The 19,998-nt window shown below is 35.0% G+C and overlaps 2 protein-coding genes across 4 annotated transcripts; one reads left to right on the plus strand and one right to left on the minus strand.

The window, feature by feature from the left end:
• Positions 1 to 1,070: 1,070 nt before the first annotated feature.
• LOC107891418 (ABC transporter G family member 13) lies at positions 1,071 to 8,116 on the plus strand. Of its 3 annotated transcripts, none has more exons than XM_016816224.2 (10): positions 1,071 to 1,220; positions 1,368 to 1,623; positions 3,732 to 3,811; positions 3,970 to 4,431; positions 4,548 to 4,670; positions 5,064 to 5,195; positions 5,723 to 6,007; positions 6,131 to 6,403; positions 6,511 to 6,618; positions 7,282 to 8,116. In XM_016816224.2, the coding sequence occupies exons 2-10, from the start codon at positions 1,458 to 1,460 to the stop codon at positions 7,636 to 7,638; spliced, it is 1,986 nt and encodes a 661-aa protein (XP_016671713.2). In that variant the 5' UTR covers positions 1,071 to 1,220; positions 1,368 to 1,457; the 3' UTR covers positions 7,639 to 8,116. The 3 variants fall into 3 exon arrangements, with proteins under 3 accessions (XP_016671713.2, XP_040956573.1, XP_016671711.1); XM_041100639.1 differs by having other exon boundaries at positions 1,372 to 1,623; XM_016816222.2 differs by having other exon boundaries at positions 1,077 to 1,165; positions 1,372 to 1,623.
• Positions 8,117 to 10,861: 2,745 nt separating this feature from the next.
• On the minus strand, positions 10,862 to 14,402 carry LOC107891419 (protein TRAUCO). The gene is made up of 2 exons (XM_016816225.2): positions 13,170 to 14,402; positions 10,862 to 11,300 (listed from the first exon to the last, which is right to left on the minus strand). The coding sequence occupies exons 1-2, from the start codon at positions 14,257 to 14,259 to the stop codon at positions 11,035 to 11,037; spliced, it is 1,356 nt and encodes a 451-aa protein (XP_016671714.1). The 5' UTR covers positions 14,260 to 14,402; the 3' UTR covers positions 10,862 to 11,034.
• Positions 14,403 to 19,998: the final 5,596 nt, after the last annotated feature.

Raw genomic sequence — 19,998 nt, forward strand, 5'->3', positions numbered from 1 at the left:
TTCATTCAAACTCATATAAATATAAAAATATTTTTTCAATTATTTTTAAATGTAAAATCTCTTACACCAGTTGAAATTCATATAAATGTAAAAATTCTTTTAGGGTAAACTACATTGGTAGTCACCCAACTATTAACAAGTTTCTTTTTTAGTCATTGAACTGTGAAATGTTATAAAATGGTATTTTAACTATTCGATTTTTTCATCACTAATATTAAATCACTAATGGAAAGTTGGTGTGGTAGCTTTTAAGATTGACATAATAACAACTTTAACCCCCAATATTTATACATTACGCCAATTTAGTCTTGATTCAAAAAAAATTTAACTTTCAACATTTATACATTGTGAAATTTAATCCTTTTGCAGTTTTGTTTTTCTTTATGGCCCTTTCGTGTATTGTCCCTACATATGATTCAATGAAAAAGAAACAATACAACCAATTCAATTGCTAGAAAATGAAAAATAACCACTTTGTTAGTTCAATCCAGTTGTAAATCTATTAACTTAAAAAAAATTTGAGTTTTTACTTCATCAATGACGGTCAACTTAAGCTAACAAAAACTAAATTAACTATCATTGAGAGGTATCAAGCTCTTAGTCATTTGAAGGATAAGGAAAACAATGCATTTCATAATTATTTATTTTGGTAACAAATGGATTTGTTTTTTTAAAAATAGTTTTACTTTTATTTCTAATTTGCATATTGTGTATTAAATTATATTTCATATAAAAAAAAGGATAAAATTAAGTAATGTGTAAATATTAAAGGCTAAATTTTTAAAAATTAAGACCAAATTAACATAATGCATAAATATTAAAAGCTAAATTTATTGTTATATCAATTTTAAAAATTCGCCTCATTTTTGTGTTAATCATTTAACAATAAGTAATTAAAAAAGAAAAAGAAAAAGAAAATCAAATTAAATAAAAAGAATTTAAAGTTGAATAAATAGCAGTGTAGTTTACCTATTTTTTTATTTTATTTCTCATTTTTTTATTAAAAAAGTAAATATCTAACATAAAAAGTGATATTTAACTTCTTACTATTCAATTCACCAAGACATACATTGATGTTGTAATGAGTATTTAGCAGGCAAAGCGATGAGCATGTGTATGAAGAGCCAAGTAGTGAGTAACCAGTTATTCTCCGCAACCCTAAGAGGTTTGGTGACAAACCTACTTTTCCGAACTAACTTCCTCACAGTCGCAAGTGCCATGTAGCTGTTCCTTTCTGACACTTTCTTTCACTATATATAACTAAGCATACTGTCTACACAAAAGCAACACTTATTATTTGCTTTGTTTGCATTGCTTTGCTTTCATCTTATTTTTTGTTTCTGTTTGATTTGATGGGTGACGTGGAGATAGAGGAGGTGAACGGCGGTGTTAATGGAGGTGCAGAAGTGCAGCAGGGTGAGGAAGGGTTGGGGAGAGGGAGAGGGGAAGGAAATAGGATGTACTTGGTGTGGGAAGAACTGACGGTGGCGCTGCCCAACTTTGGGAATGGACCGACCAGGAGATTGCTGGATGGAGTAACAGGGTGCGCTCAACCTGGTAGAATCATGGCCATCATGGGTCCTTCTGGCTCTGGCAAATCCACTTTACTCGATGCCTTAGCAGGTTTGCCCCTCTATCCATCCCCCAACTTAACCACCACAATCCTCAATATTATGGCTGCATTTATGGTAACTTTTGCACATCTGTATATTGTTTTTGATCTTTTGGTTTCATCGCATGCATGTAACCCAACTCCATTCAACCTTTTGCAAGCAACTAATTAAACCAACAATCATCCTTTTTATGTCTTGATAAATCCATTTTGAGTGGTAAACATGATAATATCATATGAATATAGATAAAGAAGAGAATCTCAAATACATGATATTTTCTGTTGGATTATACTATATATTGTATAAAAACTCTTAAAAGGAAAAGAAAAGAAAAAGTACGGGCTTACAGATCTTAAGCCTTTCTTCTTCTTCCAGATTTATAAGCAGCATTTGGTGCTTTCATAAAATATTTATTTCATATCTTCTGTTTATACAATTTAGTCTAAAAAGAGGCTTACATCTCTTTTCAGAGTTGATGATTTTATCCAGTAAGATTTAGATGTTATTTAAAGATTCAACTCTAGATACAATGGGAGTCAAAAAATGATAGGAAGGTTAAAAAAGAGAGTTCTTTATGCCGAAGAATCCTTCTTAGAAAGTTAAACAGCGTATTTAATCTTTTTGTGCTTGAAAAGTTAAACCGCCATAATTGGCGGCGGTTGCCGTCTTCCGCCTCACATGTTAGCCGTGTCTTGACCAAATTGAAATATTATAGTATTCTGATATTTATGTCGTTACCGATGTACGTAGATGTTGTCCCATATACGTGGGAAGACATGAGGTATGTTAGGTGTCGATACCGTATTAATATAGGAGTATAATTAGCACAACCATCCATACCATAACAGATTAGATATTCATGTTAATGAGACCCACTCTTACACTACTGTTTTACCATTTATATCTTTCCACTTTTAGAAGAGATTAGGATGAATCTTTAAATTATGTTTTCATTATATTGTCAGACGTCTATCGAAATTAATTTTTTTTATTACTAAAATCATTAATTTAAGTAAGTCAAAATCTTATATGGTGAAGATTTTTGTTTTGATATTTTAATTACTATTATCAAAACTTCTTTATTTTTCATTTTAATTTGATTGATACAACTATAATGATCAGATTACAATTAAAATGAATATAATAAAATCCGACATAACCTAAATAGCTGGGGTGATATTTGACCAACTATTTTGATTTTGAGAGAATTAAATGGGTGGAAGTGTAAGTTAGAAGATGGAATTAAATTGTGGAAAGGGTCATAAATGGGCTGTCCAATCTACCCAATGGTAGAATACGGTCAATACTGCTATACCCCTTTAATTCCTGCTTTTATCTGCATCATTCAATGATGCCTTAGTTTACTCAACCCAAAAAAAAAAAAGTGGTTGCTTGCTGCAGGGCAGGCTACAATCTTTAAGTCTAAATGTCAGTAACAATACACCACCACATCAATTTACTCTGCTGGTATATGTCGTGCCTTGGGGAGAATAATTGATTTTCATGATTTAAAACTTGACTAATCAATTAATTCAACCAACTTAGCCCCACTCAATTTAATTGGTTTAACTTTATTTTTTTAATTTAAATTTTATTTATTGTATATACTTATTATAAATATATCTAAAGATAATATATATTAAAGTATGTTATATCATGTAATAGTAAAAATTGTATCATCCCATGACCATGCATGCGTGCGGTGCATTCATGTTCTCCGTCTCATCTCCAACTAATCATCATGCCCTGTTACTTCCTCCAATTTTGTTTATTTGTTTGATAATAATCTCCCATTCTTACATCATTATTATCTAATCAAAGTTCAACTTCTTAATTAGCATGCTAAATCATTCACCTGTAACAAACAATTGGTTCAGTAGTGCAGTAGGATTGAATAAGCTGAAAGACTGAGCATATATAATCCAGGTCTCCGGACACCGATGTACCAGACATGGGTGTTGAAGAAAAATGAAATGTCCGAGTTAACATAAAAGAAGAACGATGACAACACAATTGAAGCATAACTATTATTAACCTACATTTGCATGCATTCTATGAGTTCCCAGGCATTTGCAAGCTAATGTTGAACACCAACAAAAATCTTTGAAATTTATGCAGGTAGACTATCTGGAAACGTTGTCATGACTGGAAATGTTCTTCTTAATGGGAAGAAGAAGAGGCTAGACTACGGTAGTTTCGTAAGTACCATCAACATATTACTTTTAACTCAACATTAAAATCCTAATAGCAACTTTATATGTGACTAAGAAATTGAATTGGCCCCAGAAAATTTGGGATTCCAATTATGCATATGGCGTGGCTCTTCAATAAAGACTTATCTATTTTGAAATTTCAGGCTTATGTAACTCAAGAGGACATACTTTTGGGAACTCTAACTGTAAGAGAAACCATAACTTACTCAGCTCAATTGAGGCTCCCATCATCACTGACCAGACAAGATATTGACGGCATCGTGGAGGGAACAATCACAGAAATGGGTCTCCAGGAGTGTGCTGACCGGCTTATTGGAAACTGGCACCTACGGGGTATAAGTGGTGGGGAGAAGAAACGGCTAAGCATTGCACTTGAAATCCTCACAAGGCCCCATCTCTTGTTCCTTGATGAACCTACGAGTGGCCTAGACAGCGCCTCAGCATTTTTTGTGATACAAACTCTTAGGAATGTCGGCCGTGATGGCAGAACTATCATCTCTGCAATCCATCAGCCAAGTAGTGAAGTTTTCTCACTTTTTGATGACCTGTTTTTACTATCCGGTGGAGAACAGGTTTATTTTGGGGAGGCAAAAATGGCTGCAAAGGTTTATCTTGACAATCTCATCAAACTTGTTCATAGATAATAGTGTTTCATCACATTAAGCATATAAATTTGAAAATAAATTTGTTCATTTCTACTTACAAAATTTGATTTTTGCAGTTCTTTGCTGAAGTAGGATTTCCATGTCCAAGTCGAAGAAATCCATCAGACCACTTCCTTCGTTGCATAAATTCAGATTTTGACATTGTTGCAGAGGCTCTGAAGGGATCTAACAGAATAACTGTATGCATTTCAATTTTCACATTCCAAAGGAATAACAACATAGTAATTTTCCCATGTAGCAGTCACTTAGTTTCCTTGCATTTTTATGATTTTCCCTGGATTTTACATGCAAAAAATAAAATCTGAAGCAGGGTATCACGGTTTTCTGAAATAATTTCATATTCTAAACAAGGAACAGTGATGTTATAAATAACTGTCCGAGTCCATACAAAAACCCTGTATCATAATTAACTGTTATTATCTTAGAAACTTGATTTTTTTATTCCAATCAATGTTTTCATTATAAGCCAAATAGATTTTCAATATAAAACATGGTTCTAAATCTAATCATTTAAAACTGATTATGCAGCAAACTTAAATTAGTTTTATAAGTTTTCCATTTATGAACTGCAGGAACTTAAAAATACATTAGATCCTTTGGCACACCTACCAACAGCACAGATAAAAACATTGCTCGTTAAGAAATACAGAAGCTCAGATTATGCGGCAAAGGCAAGAGCAAGAATTCGAGAAATTTCAGGCATTGTAAGCATTTCAAACTTAGTCATGAAACATCATCTAACATGTACAAGTTTTTCCCATCTGCCCATCTACCTACATCCTTCGGATTTGTTAGCCAGCACGAGTTCTAACATTTAGTTTAATTAAAATGCAAGTCAATTTATCTCACTTTTTTTAATTGATTTACCTATGCCACTGATTTTAGTGAATTATTATTAGATATTATATTGGAAGGCACTGTTATACAAGATCTGACAGCCTCAGTTAAACAAACAGATGAACATGAGTTTCCTTCCTCAGAAAGCCTATGGTTTACAACTCTTCATTTTTCTTGAAATATCCGTGCCTAACACTTGTATCCAACATGCATTTGGACATGGGTTTGAGAGTACAATCCTTCAGATATTTTGAAAAACACAGAAAATTTTGAACATACCCATGTCTAATACATAACTAAATCCGACACCCTCATCTGAGTAACATAGGGCTTAAATATGTCAAGTAGCTCATACACCAAACATTTCCTTATCTTTTACTTATTTGCATTTCAGGAGGGACTCGTTATTGAGAAAAAACACAGTGGTGAAGCAAAATGGTTGACTCAACTATCAACTTTGACGAATAGGTCCTTTGTAAACATGTCAAGAGATTTGGGGTATTACTGGTTAAGGATAGCAATCTACGTGGCTTTATCTATTTGTGTTGGCTCTATTTTCTTCGATGTTGGAACAAACTACAATTCAATCTTAGCTCGTGGGGCCTGTGGCGGTTTCATATCAGGTTTCATGACATTCATGTCCATAGGAGGCTTCCCATCCTTCATTGAAGAACTCAAGGTAAGTAATCTCATCTCTGGTTAAGGGATGATGAACTTAACCAAATATTTTCTAGGCAAACTGAAACTAATGATGCTAGGCTTTCAATAACTATTTTTGTCTCTGCTTGGTGCTATAACATAGGTTTTTTATCGGGAAAGGCGCAATGGACATTATGGGGTTGCTGTTTATATACTATCAAATTTCCTCTCTTCATTTCCATTCTTGACTGTGATGTCCCTTTCTACAGCAGCAATTACCTATTACATGGTGAAATTTCATCCTGGAATTTCACATTTCATGTATGTCTCACTAGATCTTATTAGCTCCATTGCAACTGTAGAGAGCTGCATGATGATGATAGCATCACTAGTTCCCAACTTCATGATGGGAGTCATAATTGGAGCTGGTTATATAGTAAGAACTGTTACTTTGAGAAATTTTTAGTGCTCCTTCGTTAATGTCTTAAAAAGTATTTCATATTGTTTTCACTTCTCAGTAAAGTTTTTTCTTTTTGTACACAGGGTTTGCTAATGATGACAGCTGGGTATTTCAGATTGCTGCCAGATCTCCCTAAGATATTCTGGCGTTACCCTGTTTCATATATCAACTATGGTGCATGGGCATTGCAGGTAATTACTATTGGTGTCCCTTGCTTTGAATGTCTAAAAGACTAGATCTACGAAAACCTCAATACGTATTTAATTTAGTTTCAAACAAGAAAACAAGACTAAGGACAAAACAGATTCCCACATGGACAATGAACATTATTAACTTTTAGACCAATAAATGAATTTCACTGAGCAAAGATTAACTGACGACATGAAAACATGAGAAAAAGCCTGCTCAATAATAGCACAAGTCAAGACTATTCTACTATTAATCTTCAAAAGAAAATTTATGCTATTCGATGTTTCTTTTGATGTCTAGGGCATGAAACAAGTGGTAATTTGATACTTTTTGTTGACTCAAAAGGGAACCTAACTGGATTAGCTGCTGATTCAATACCTCAAATCCTGTTAAAATACATAACTTTTTTTTCTTGGAGCTTATTTTCACTACTTCAAAGGAGAAAACTTTCTAGAAAAGTAGTTGGATGTTGCAAGTAATTTTCCTCTTGAATCTCAAATTGAAGTCTTCTATGTTAAAAAAAAAAGCTTACCTTTGTAAGCCAATCTAACAGTGTACAAGAGTTAAAATTATGCATAGGAAATACAGCATAACACTTAGAGATCGAATGCAACAATGTCCCAACAAAACAATTTTGAATTGACTCTGTTAAATGGAGAATGCAGGGAGCATACAAGAATGATATGGTTGGGCTTGAGTTTGATGGCTTCATACCTGGTGGTCCAAAACTGAAAGGTGATGTCGTCCTCACATCCATGCTAGGCATCCATCTGGATCATTCAAAGTGGTGGGACTTAGCAGCTGTTATAATGATTTTGATAGCTTATAGATTACTTTTCTTCATCATTCTCAAGTTCAAGGAGAGAGTGTCACCATTGTTTCGAACTCTTTATACATGGCGAACATTGCAGCACATGAAAAAACGACCTTCTTTTAGGAAAACATCAGCCTTCCCATCCAAGAGGCACCAAGTTCTACATTCACTGTCTTCTCAAGAGGGTCTAAACTCTCCAATTCACTAGAAGCAACAAATCATGAGTACTATAGTAATGCTCTTACTGGAATTTGATTACAGAAACAAAGGGAAAGAGATTATAGTAGAATTACATATGGAATTACCTGTATCAGCTTTATTTTTCAAGTGCTTCTAATATCTGCGGACTGTTCTGGCATTAATGGCAAGAGAGTTTCCCATCACCCAAGAATGGTTTGTTTATGGTCCTCCCTAGCAATGGCGATGAAGAGCAGAAACCTGATTTCTGTTGTTGCAACCAGTGCTTTGAAGTAACCAGATATGATAAACAGGTACAGAAAATATCCCATTGTTCTTCGTAGATAATTTCATCTGCCAAATGTTTGTAGCTGATGCCTCCTACATTATACAATGTCATAACATCTAATGATACCATTATATTTGTACGTAATATTATATTGTAGTTCTTTCTTCTTTTCCAGCGCTAAAAAAATGTAGGTTTGAAATCCCCGAGATGGATTAAATCAGATTCTGTTACAGTTATACATCTCAGAATTCATATAAGTATTTTACAGGTGATAGAATATCTTACAGGCAACATCCATGATCCTTCTTCTGCACCACATTTGACAATTATAAAAAATTCTTCAAGTAATGCACTAAGTGCCACAAAACCTGAAGTTAAGACGAGCAATTACTTGGATTACATAGATTACACTTGAGCATGGTATCTGGATCCTAAGCTCAACTTGCAGCATTTTGGCAAACTCACCTCGTCAGTTTTTGATGCTAGAGAGCTTCCTCAATTTCAACCAATTTTCTTCACTTTGATTAATAGGCGAAAAACCAGAAGACATAAATCAAGAGAGATAATATGTTTATCCAAAATATCAAACACTCTACGTGTTTAGTATAATGATTTCTCAAACAATTAGAAAAGCATTAAAAAGAAACACCACCCTCAAACATTGCAAGATTGAGTGCAGGGATTTGAGTACCTTCAATAACGCAGTAATTGAGGAATTGCTTTGTTATTTTCTACATTATCACGTCTATATTTGTTCCAACAAGTCAACCAGCCCCTCAGAACACCATTTCCTGCCTAGAATCCTCAAAAACAACGATGGTTAAGGTCCTTTGAATGCAGTGAATGCTTTTCTATAACCGTCGAAATTTCATAAATGTGTAGTCATTAACATCACTCCAGCTCAACATGCCCTGTTCCTTTACCCAATTTAAAATACAGACATCTATACTGTTCAAATTTTCAATACCACTCCCATAGAGAGAAAAAGGAAATAGTGCACAAGCCTTACGACAATAAAAGAATCATCCAAGACTGACAAGATGGAATTAAGCATATATCTCGACTATTTCACTAAGTGAAACAAGATTTAAAACAAAAATCATCATGAAGCCTTTTTCAAGAAATAATGATTAAAATCATATGGTAACATAGGAAAAAAAATAATAAAAGATGATATTTTACATCACAAGCATTGAGGTTATATATAATATTGGAGTCATCTATTTTGTGCAATAATTTTTTAACTTGGAGACTATCCTATACCACTATCATGCATGGATGCCCAAACATTCCCCAAAATTTCAAAGGAGGCAGTACTTCTATATCCTCCTGTTCTGAAATCCAAAATCCTCGAAAGGTTAGAACTTGAAACTTTCAGCTTCAAGGTCTCAAGTTTGAGTTCTGGGAAGGAGCTTTTGAAAATTGAGGAAGCAGATTCTCAGCTCTTTTAATGGGAAAAATATTAAATTGAATCTGTTCGAGTATATATGTGTATATATAACACAAAGCAGAAAACAAGAGAAGACAACAAAGAAACTAGATATGTAACTTCAAGTTGAATATATTCAACAAATCAGAATACATGTGAATTGGGTACACAGCATGATAGCATTTGATCTCTTACTTTACCAGTTATATTTAATGACTAGCATCAAAATGAAAGGCAGAATTAGAAACAAATAGTCACTCAGATGGAAGATCATTTGGCTGATTCAAACAGAAAGTCCTTGAATTTCTTAATTCCACCCTTCTCAATTCATCCCACTTCCACATTTTTAAAAATAAGCAAATAGCTTCGCAGCCAAAACTGCTTCCTCTATATTTGGAAACAAAACAAAAAAAGCAAGCAACTTATTATAGAATTTCACCAAAAGTAATATGGCTAAACTCATCATTTCAAGAGTAGTTAAACCATCAAACCACTTCCTATTACCAATAGATTTGGAATTCAGAAAACAAGAGCAAGCAGCTTATTATAGAATTTCACTAAAGGCAATGTGGCCAACCTCATCAATTTTTTTAATGCCAGTGGAATTTATATCATTTTACTATTTAATTTGAAATCAGAATTTACCTGTCAGGTGACTGTTCCAATAATTGCAGTCACCAGGAATTCCTTCCATCCTCCTAGGAACTGCAAAAGGTTTGCAAGCAAAAGCCACAGATTAGATTTCAATGTCTTAGAAGGATGAACAGTCCGCCTCACAAGCTACATAGTTGCTACCATTTCATTTTGTTAAGATTTGTATAATTCCCTCCTGCTGCAAAAAATCTGCTTTACTCTCAGTTTACAGAAGAAAAACACAGAACTTCCATTCTACTAATAGAAAAGGGTCAAAATGATAAAATCAGGTCCAATTTAGAAACTCTAAATTAAAAGACTGCAAGCCAAAAGAAAATTTTCAGTGGCAGATACAAGTCATAATCTCTGATTTGCTGGGTCCTGTCTGAAAAAAGTACAAATTGCAAAATTAAGAATACCACAGTACATCCATGCAATTAGCATAAGGAACTAAATAAAATAATTTTTAAAAATTAAAAAAAAAAAGTATTCAGAATAACAAAAAGGCCATAAGCGTAGCAAACAAGAACTTTATTCAAGAATCATATCAAGATATACGAGCGAGACAAAAGTAAAATAAAATGACAACTAAGACTGTAAGACATGGATCAGCTTAGCAGGAAATCAATCTTTCTCTCATCTTTAAAGAAATGTCAAAGTCTACAGAAATAGTCAATCAACTTAGCAGTCCCTAATTTTCAAGAGTAAATAATTAAAATTACAATATAAAACAGTCCCTCAAATTAGCATAACGAACTAAATAAATAAATAAATAAGCATTCAAAATAGCAAAAAGGTCATAAGCATAGCAGACAAGAACTTTATTCAAGAATCATATCAAGATATGCGAGCGAGACAAAAGTAAAATAAAATGACAACTAAGACTGTAAGACATGGATCAGCTTAGCAGGAAATCAATCTTTCTCTCATCTTTAAAGAAATGTCAAAGTTTACAGAAGTAGTCAATCAACTTAGCAGACCTAATTTTCAAGAGTAAATAATTAAAATTACAATATAAAACAGTCCCTCAAATTAGCAGGGGTTTTATAATGATGTTAGTCTCTGCTTCAAGCTCGCTATTGTTTCTTCTCACTGGCTACACCATTTTCCACTTGGTTGTCAAACCCATGATAAGGAACTTCAACCATGGGCCTGGGAAGCGAACGTCCTCCTAATTCCTCCGGGAAGCATTCAAAGTCAGGGCCGAAATTGAACTTCACGACACAGTTTGGTTGATTTGGAAGGGTATACATTGAAGCAGCAGGATAGTAACGACCACCAAACAAATCCTTGAAAGCAACTCCTTGGCATACCCCATTTTTGAAAAATGAAATTTCACTTCCTGCAAGGAAGTCAACATTTATCAACCATAAATTATGAATATTCAAGCATAGCATATGAAAAGCAGCATTTCCTGCTAGTTGTAAATAATCTAAACAAGTCCACATCAAACACAGAATTAATTGTTGTTTCAGTAGCAAACTAGTTATATGCCTCAATTGCATTTCAACCATAAAAGTTAGGATTCACTGCTAGTTTAAAGAGTCTTTCCAATGGCCTGCCTAAACAGGTTATGTAAGTTAAAAACTGCACAATATAGTCACAACATGCCAGATTTCCACTAAGACCCCAAGTTTGAACTTAAAAAACCAATTTTTTATACAATGCTCTAAATATTACAGTGACAAGGTTTAACAGGCAAAAAATAGTACAACCACTATGACAGGTTCAGGTAGCTTCAGGTTAGACTTTCTAATTAATATTTCAAGTTTACCCATTATGGCCTACCTTACTGTAGAAAAGGGGCCAAAAGGAGAAAACCTACCACCCCATGCAATGACCATACAGAGAGTCAAAATATTTTAACCAAAATCATGCAACAGAGTTCATTGCATTCTGAAGAATTTCTTGTTCAAATCTTCCACATGATTTATGAAGGGTGGGATACTGAGAAGTCCAACTGAATCATATAAATACAAGCCAGAAAATTGCTGCCCAAAGCTTCCATACGTCACTACTCAGAAACCTGCTAAAAGGACATATCTTGCTATATCTTTTCAATATAGCAAAGGCCTAACTTACAGTTTGTTCAAATCTCAGGGTTCATTGTGATCTTAAAAGACATTTTGCTCAATTTTCCACATGATTTATTTCATGGTGGGATACTGCAAAATCCAACACAATCATCTAAATACAAGCCTTAAAATTGCATTGTACAAAGCTTCTATGTCACTTCTCACGGTACAGCTCAAAGGACTCATGTCTTGTTATATCTTTCATACCAAGCAAAGGCCTACAGTTTGTTCACTGGATGACTAATGAATATTGGTTAATGAGAACAGGATCAAAGCATGTTGTCAACAGCCGACTTTGAAACATTAAAGATCACGGAGAAAACAAGTGAAACACAGGAAATGACGGAAGAGTGGCTTAATTAGACAAATTTGAACATAACGTGTAAGGTTTAACCAAATTTTAACAACTCAAAGTAACTGATTTATTATCTAATCATTATCTCCTCCTTGCACCCTTTGAGAAATCAATGAAACCATAACCAAGAACTGCCATGTAGACTAAAAGAAACTCAGGAGAGTAAACCATCAATTTAATCACCATTACCAATAAAACCTTGAATAAGAAAAGGACTTTTATAACAGTCCTGTGCCACAAACATCTAATAACAATTGACAGTCCTTACACTAATTTCTACAATTGATTAGAAATGTATCTTGGGTCTTTAACATACTCAACATGTCATTGATCAGATCAATGTTACAGAAACTATCCACTTTAAGGCAACCAGAGTAGTGCCGATTAAAGCAAATTGTAAAGAAACCAAATTCAAAACCATGAGCACAATCAATCAAAAAGGACAAGGGGTAGAATCAATAATTAACAGACGCATGAAAGCATTTTTTTCCTGAATTCTTTAAAACGCCAAAAATTGAAAGTGCCGTCTTAGAAGATGTAGTGAGTTTGATTTATTTCTATTAAAGGCCACCGCTAAATTCAAAACATGCAAGTCACCACTTCTTTTCTGCAAGTACAATGGTGCTTTCTCTTCTAAGACATTATCAAACTAAAGCTTACATGGCAACAGTAAAAGGTATGGTAAAGAAATCACATAAAATCAGCATAAAAATCCATTCCAATCTATCCATGTTCAATGCACAAAGAACAAGCTTTAGTCAGAATTGCAGTAGAAACTTACCAGGCACCACTTTAGGTGGCTCCTCTTTTGCATCAGGGGCACGCACGTATCTCTGGCCTTTATACCAGACAAGATGAGGAGGCTTGGGAGCATATGATCCACCTTCTGGTAAATTTATATAAAACCCAATAACATCTCCTTCTTTATACCCTTCTTCCCCATACTTCTCTCTCAAAGCTTTGTGCACCTTACTCCCATCAATATCTCTATATCCAAAGCTATTACCATCATACCCTACAGGCGCTTGCAAGTCACCTTTATCAGTAGACCACCCGAGCCGTGTATGCCCCGTCTCCCCCAACTTCACCACCTTGATTTCAAAGTACCAAGCTCCCTCCACCACCCCTCTTGTGGCTCTAACCATTCTATAGCCCTTTGTGCTCCCTGCACTCATCCTATCCTCAGTTAATTCCACCTTTTCAGCTTTATAAACTTTGGAAAGACATATTTTCATATCAGGAGTATCGTCCCCTTTGTCTGGGAACCTCGGAACAGGGGTGATCAAAACTGTGTCTTCCCCATTCCCACCATTCTGATTATTCACTTTGCTCTTCTTTTTCCCTTTCCTTGACGTTTTCGACACCCAAACATTATTGTTCTTCTTCTTAGACTTCTTTGTTGTCTTCGCTTTGGTTGCAGGGGAAGGATTTGATGGGACATCGCCGTTATTGTTGTTGTTTTCGACGGCAGCGGCGGAGGGGTTATCATCGTTGATTGTGGAGACTGAATTAGGGCACTGGGGAGGAGTAGTTAAGGAGGAGAGCTGTTTTTGCTTTTTGGGTAGAGGTTCTTCGTCGTCCTCCTCGAATTCGTCGTAGTTTCGGGGAGCTTTAAGTGGGTTTTGGGTGTCATCGGAAGCCGTCGTGGTGGTGGTCGTGGGATCTTCTTCAGAGAGAGAATCCGAGGAAGCCGCGGGAAGCTGGGTGGTTTGGGGTTTGCCAGTGCTAATGCCGTTTGGGGTTTCGATGTCCTTAATGGGTACGGCGTCGTCGTGGAGCAGAGTATCATTTGGAGGTGGTGCGGCGGCGATGGTGGAAGGCGGTGGTTGGTCGTGGCATTCGTGTTTATAAGTGGGTTGGAGTGAGTCCATTGAATTGAAGTAGAGATTTCGTGGGGGAAACTTCGGTTTCTGATTTGGATTTGTTGTGGGAAATATGAAAAGCTTTGAAAGAAGGAAGACATGCAAAAAAATTGGCTGAGAAACTGGGCTTTTACTTTCGGCCTTTTGGGCAGTCAAGATCAGCACTCGAGCTTTTCTTCCACTTTCGCATGGATTTTGTGGGTTTGAACTTTTTTTTTTAGTCTAGATTGTTAGTGGAATTTTTCTAAATCAAGTTATAAATTTGTCTCATATTCTTAGTGATAAATGTGGTTTCTTTTTTTAAATTACTTAGAGAAATAAATTGTTTTTATTAATAAAAAATAAAATACGGACACACTTTTTAAAAAATAATTTATACCAAACGGAGTTTTTTTATATGTTACTTTTTTAATTAGATGGTTAAATGTTTTTTTTTGGTAATAGAATATAAATCAATTACAAAGATAAAGTAGTACTAAAAATTGGGTTCCCATCAAACCGAACTTGCTCAATGATTTATATTGGGATTTTCTTGAACCTGATAGAACCATACGGGATCTTTTGTATTGCACTAACCAATATGTGAGTTGTAGCGTTAGCTTCTCTTGGGATTTTCTGTAAAATCACCTAACACTTCCTGCCACAAAGTTCCTTTATTCTTATCACTAAATCCTTGTTCGATTTATCACGAGATTTGCTTGAGATTGCTGCAATGGCTTAGGCACAATTCATTTCAACAATAATATTATCTCATTTAGCATCTCAAGCCAACACAAGGGCATTATAAATTGTACAAAGTTCTGCTTGCTCGACACTACATCTTTTAATATTTTTGCCTACACCTCCAAGCCATTTGCCCATAACATCTCTCGCCATAACAACAGTTGGTGCAAATGCCAAACTTGAGGATCTCGCCCCATCTGTGTTTAATTTAACCAACCCTGATGGAGGCAATGTAACAGCCTGTTTTCAGTGGTGTTGGAAACAGTGGTTTCGGTACACAATTTTGACGAGTGAATTATTATTTTAGTATTTATTTAATGTCTACGGGATTATATTAAAGTCGTATTAAAATTTTGTTAATAAATTTTGACGTTTAAATGGTTAATTAGGTAAAAGGACTAAATCGTAAAAGGTGTAAAAATTGAATTATATTAGTTAAAGGGGTCCAATGGCTATAAAATCTTAAACTAAAGGACTTGAATGGTAAATATACCATTTAATGAGATAATGGATGTGCATGGATAAGGTTTATTTGAAATTATTGATTAATGATAAGGGTAAAATAGTAATTTAGTAATTAAAAAGAAAATTAAGTAAAGAAAAGATGAACAATGTTATCATCTTCCCTTTTTTCTTATTGTTTTCAGACCGTCATCAGATAAGGTTAACTGAGTATTCAATGCACGTAAAGCAAACAGAGATTTCCGACTTAAAGCATCAACAACCACATTGGCCTTTCCCGGATGGTAGTCAATCACTAGTTCGTAATCTTTTAACAATTCCAACCATCTCCGCTGTCGCAAATTCAAATCTTTCTGAGTCATTAAATATTTCAAACTCTTGTGATCTGAATAGATATGACATTTCTCACCGAATAGATAATGGCGACAAATCTTCAACGCGAACACAATAGCTGCTAATTCCAAATCGTGCGACGGGTAATTCTTTTCATGATATTTTAATTGTCTCGAGGCATAAGCTATGACTTTGCCTTCTTGCATCAAAACACAGCCCAAACCATTCAACGATGCATCACTATAAATTACGAATTCTTTACCCGATTCTGGCTGTACTAATACTGGAGCTTCAGTCAATAGAGCTTTCAGTTGATCAAAACTTTTCTGGCACTTGTCCGACCACTCAAACTTAACACTTTTCTGAAGTAGTCTTGTCAACGGAGTTACAATCATTGAAAAACCTTTTACGAATAATCTGTAATAACCGGCGAGTCCCAGAAAGCTTCGAACTTTGGATACATTTTTCGGAGGCTTCCAATCCAATATTGCCGAAATCTTACTCGAATTGACTTGAATACCCGATGCTGACACAATATGCCCCAGAAAACCAACTTCTCGTAACCAGAACTCACATTTACTGAACTTTGCAAATAGTTGTTTATCTCGTAAAGTCTGTAGCACTAATCTCGGATGTTCAGCATGCTTAGATTCATCACGAGAATATATCAAAATGTCATCTATAAACACAACAACAAATCTATCCAAATACGGTTTGAAGATCCGATTCATTAGGTCCATAAAAACAACAGGTGCATTCGTTATCCCAAAAGGCATAACTAGAAACTCATAATGCACGTACCTCGTTCGGAAAGCAGTTTTCGGCACATCAGAGTCTTTAACTCGCAGCTGATAAAAACCCGATCTCAAATCTATCTTAGAAAACACTGTAGCCCCTTTCAGCTGATCAAACAAGTCGTCTATTCGAGGCAGAGGATATTTATTCTTGGTGGTCATTTTATTGAGCTGTCTATAATCAATGCACATTCTCATAGCTCCGTCTTTCTTTTTCACAAGTAATACCGAAGCATCCTAGGGAGAGAAACTCAGTTATGCAAATCCCCTATCAGTCAACTCTTGCAACTAAGATTTCAACTCTTTTAATTCAGCCGGTGCCATTCTGTACGGAGCTATTGATATCGGAGTTGTTCCCAGCACTAACTCAATACTAAATTCAACTTCTCTGATCGGTGGCAAACTAGGTAACTCTTTAGGAAACACATTCAGGCATTCACACACAACTGGTACTGATTCAATCTTCGTTTCAGTCACTTTAGAGTCGAGTACATAGGCAAAGTAAGCTTCACAACCCTTTCTCACATATTTTTTTAGCTAACATCGAAAAAATTACTGCCGGTAAACCATTCAAATCATCTGATTCAATCTGGATAATCTCATTATTCTGACATTTCAAATCAATCGTCTTCTGTTTACAATTTACAATAGCATCATTGCAGTGTTAACCAATCTATACCCAGAATTATATTGAATTCGTCGAATGGCAACAACATCAGATCAGCCAGAAAACAGAAATCTTGAATCATCAACGGATAGTTCTTACATACTTTATCAACCAAAACACACCTACCTAAGGGGTTCGATACTCTACTAATAAATTTAGCAGACTCTACAGGCAAAGTCTTACTGGATACTAAAGTCTCACATACATAAGAATGAGTTGACCCTGGATCAATCAATGCAACAACACTAATATCATCGAGAGTGAAAGTACCGGCAATAACATCTGGAGACGAAGCTTCTTCACGATCGTGAATAGCATAAGCTCTGGCAGGTGCGCGGGCGTCAGATCTAACAGTAGTGTCTTTAGTTCCCATCTGGCTACCACTCACATACCCGTGTTTTTGGGTGGTCTACCTCTAGCTGCAGTGTTACTCGGACTCGTATTCTGCACTGTATCTTGCTCGGCCAACTCAAGACATTCATGGATAAAATGATCTAATGATCCACATTTGAAACAAGCCCGATTATTCAATCTACAGTTGTCAGGATGTCTTTTACCGTAATGTTTGCACTCAGGTTGATTTGGTCAGACATTTCCAACACTAGCTATTGAAGTAGCTTTCGAATTCACAGGTGGTCTATCTCAGTCTCTTCTAAATTAACCTACAGTATCCTTTGGACGGCTAAAATCATCTCGGAACTTCTTTGATGCTGACTGAAATGACTTACTCGATGATCTTTTTCGTAAATCTCTAGCTTCAAAGTCAGCTTTTCTTTTCTTTTTCCCAAGTTCTTCAGCTTTACATGCTAGCTCGACGAGTGCCACAAACTCTTTTATTTCCAGAATCTCGACTAACAGCTTAATGTTTTCATTCAAACGGTCTTCAAATCTTTTACACATTATAGCTTCTGTCGAAACACATTCCCGGGCATATATGCTGAGTCTCACAAATTCTCGCTCATATTCTGCCACTGTCATATGATCCTATTTTAACTTGAGGAATTCTTTGCGTTTTTTATCTATGAATCTCTGACTGATATATTTCTTCTGGAATTTAATCTGAAAAAACTCTCAGGCAACCTGTTATTTTAGAACCACTGATACTAGTGTATTCCACCAGTGATATACAGTGTCCCTTAACAAAGATACAACACATTTGATACATTCATTAGGAGTACAAGATAATTCATCGAACACCCGGATAGTATTATCAAGTCAGAATCCAGCTCTTTCAGCATCATCGTCGACAGTAGCTCTAAATTCCTCGGCCCCATATTTTCTGATTTTATCAACCGGAGGCTTATTCAATCGTATCAAATCAGTAACTTGAGGCATCACAGGTATTTGGGGAAAATTAGGCAGGGATGGAGGTTGTTGAGCAGCTGGATTTGTTTGGATATACTGTGTGAACTATTCTTTCATCATCTGGAAGAAGGCTTGTTTAGCCTCTCCCTCGTGGCTACTCATAATTGGCCTAGAATCAGCCGGCACTGCTCCTTGAGTGGGAGCGGGCGCATTACTTTCCACATCATTAGTTACAGCTCAATCGGGATCCATTTACTATACAAAAACACATTTTAATTATCAGGAATCATCACAGTATTGCAGTTTATATATATGGCATGTATAGCTAGACTCACGCGCGCTACATTAGTCCTAGAACTGACTAAATCGTAGCTCTGATACCAATCAAATGCAACACCTTAAACCCGTATCCGCCGTCAGATTAGGGTTACAAAGTATTACCGAACAAGACATAGTTTTTCACGATCATTTATTAAAAGTCATACACCAAATTATAATGACTTCTTTATGATAGTTATCAAATTCAAACATCAATTATTCACTCATTCATATATGTCAAATTCATATATATATATAAAGTACATAACCAATTAATTCAAACATGCCTTATTAATCATATCACAAATACGAACCATGCTTCAATTTCCATCAACTCAATATACTCCATTCAATCAAAATTTTCGAACCATATGAACATCACATTCTTGGTATTTGACTATCCAATTTAAACCAAACAAATTTTATTCCATATAACAATCACATATATCACATCATTCTTCAGTATACATCCATTTCAATGACTAATTATTATACGAACCATTTTATATACCTATGCATTTTCACATGACAAGCTAAAACTAATTATATTGTATCATTTATTAGTTAACCAAATATGATTCATTAGCAAACATTAACAAATGGTTAAATATAATCTTTATACATTACAAATTATCAAAATTTCATGCTTATCAAAATGAACCAAATACTATAGCCGAATAATTTATCTCACCTAATGATCAAAGAAAATTTTCATCATTTACAAAACAACTTACAAGGCAATTTACACATCAAAATATAAGTCATTAACAAACATTTACAGTAGGTAATCATAGGAAACATGTCCTGTTTTGAACAGCTTTGATTTGCAATGTTCATACATCATTAATTCACAAATATTTGGACAGTAGTAAAAACATTTGGACAGCATTGACTTGTACCAAAAATAGACAGCATTTAAGTACTAATTTGGACAACATTAATAACATTCGGACATCATAGATTTGTACAAAAAATGGACAGCATTGAAGTACCAATTTGGACAACATTAATATGCTAAAAAATGGACAGCATTTATACATGTAAAACAACCACATTTGGACAACATTATAACATGTAAAAAAAACAGCCACATTTGGATATCATTGTAATATGTAAAACAACCACACTTTAATACCTTTGAAAGAC

The sequence above is a fragment of the Gossypium hirsutum genome, chromosome D09, assembly GCF_007990345.1.
Source record: "Gossypium hirsutum isolate 1008001.06 chromosome D09, Gossypium_hirsutum_v2.1, whole genome shotgun sequence".
In the NCBI taxonomy this organism is placed as follows: Eukaryota; Viridiplantae; Streptophyta; class Magnoliopsida; order Malvales; family Malvaceae; genus Gossypium; species Gossypium hirsutum.

Excerpts from the sequence above, each read along its gene's own strand:
- LOC107891418 (XM_016816222.2), top strand. The coding sequence starts at position 1,105 with ATGAGCATGTGTATGAAGAGCCAAGTAGTGAGTAACCAGTTATTCTCC. Across the intron at positions 4,671-5,063 it reads AGGGATCTAACAGAATAACT|GAACTTAAAAATACATTAGA; the intron begins GTATGCATTTCA and ends TATGAACTGCAG. Across the intron at positions 6,008-6,130 it reads CCTTCATTGAAGAACTCAAG|GTTTTTTATCGGGAAAGGCG; the intron begins GTAAGTAATCTC and ends GCTATAACATAG.
- LOC107891419 (XM_016816225.2), bottom strand. The coding sequence starts at position 14,259 with ATGGACTCACTCCAACCCACTTATAAACACGAATGCCACGACCAACCA. Across the intron at positions 11,301-13,169 it reads GCCACCTAAAGTGGTGCCTG|GAAGTGAAATTTCATTTTTC; the intron begins GTAAGTTTCTAC and ends ACTTCCTTGCAG.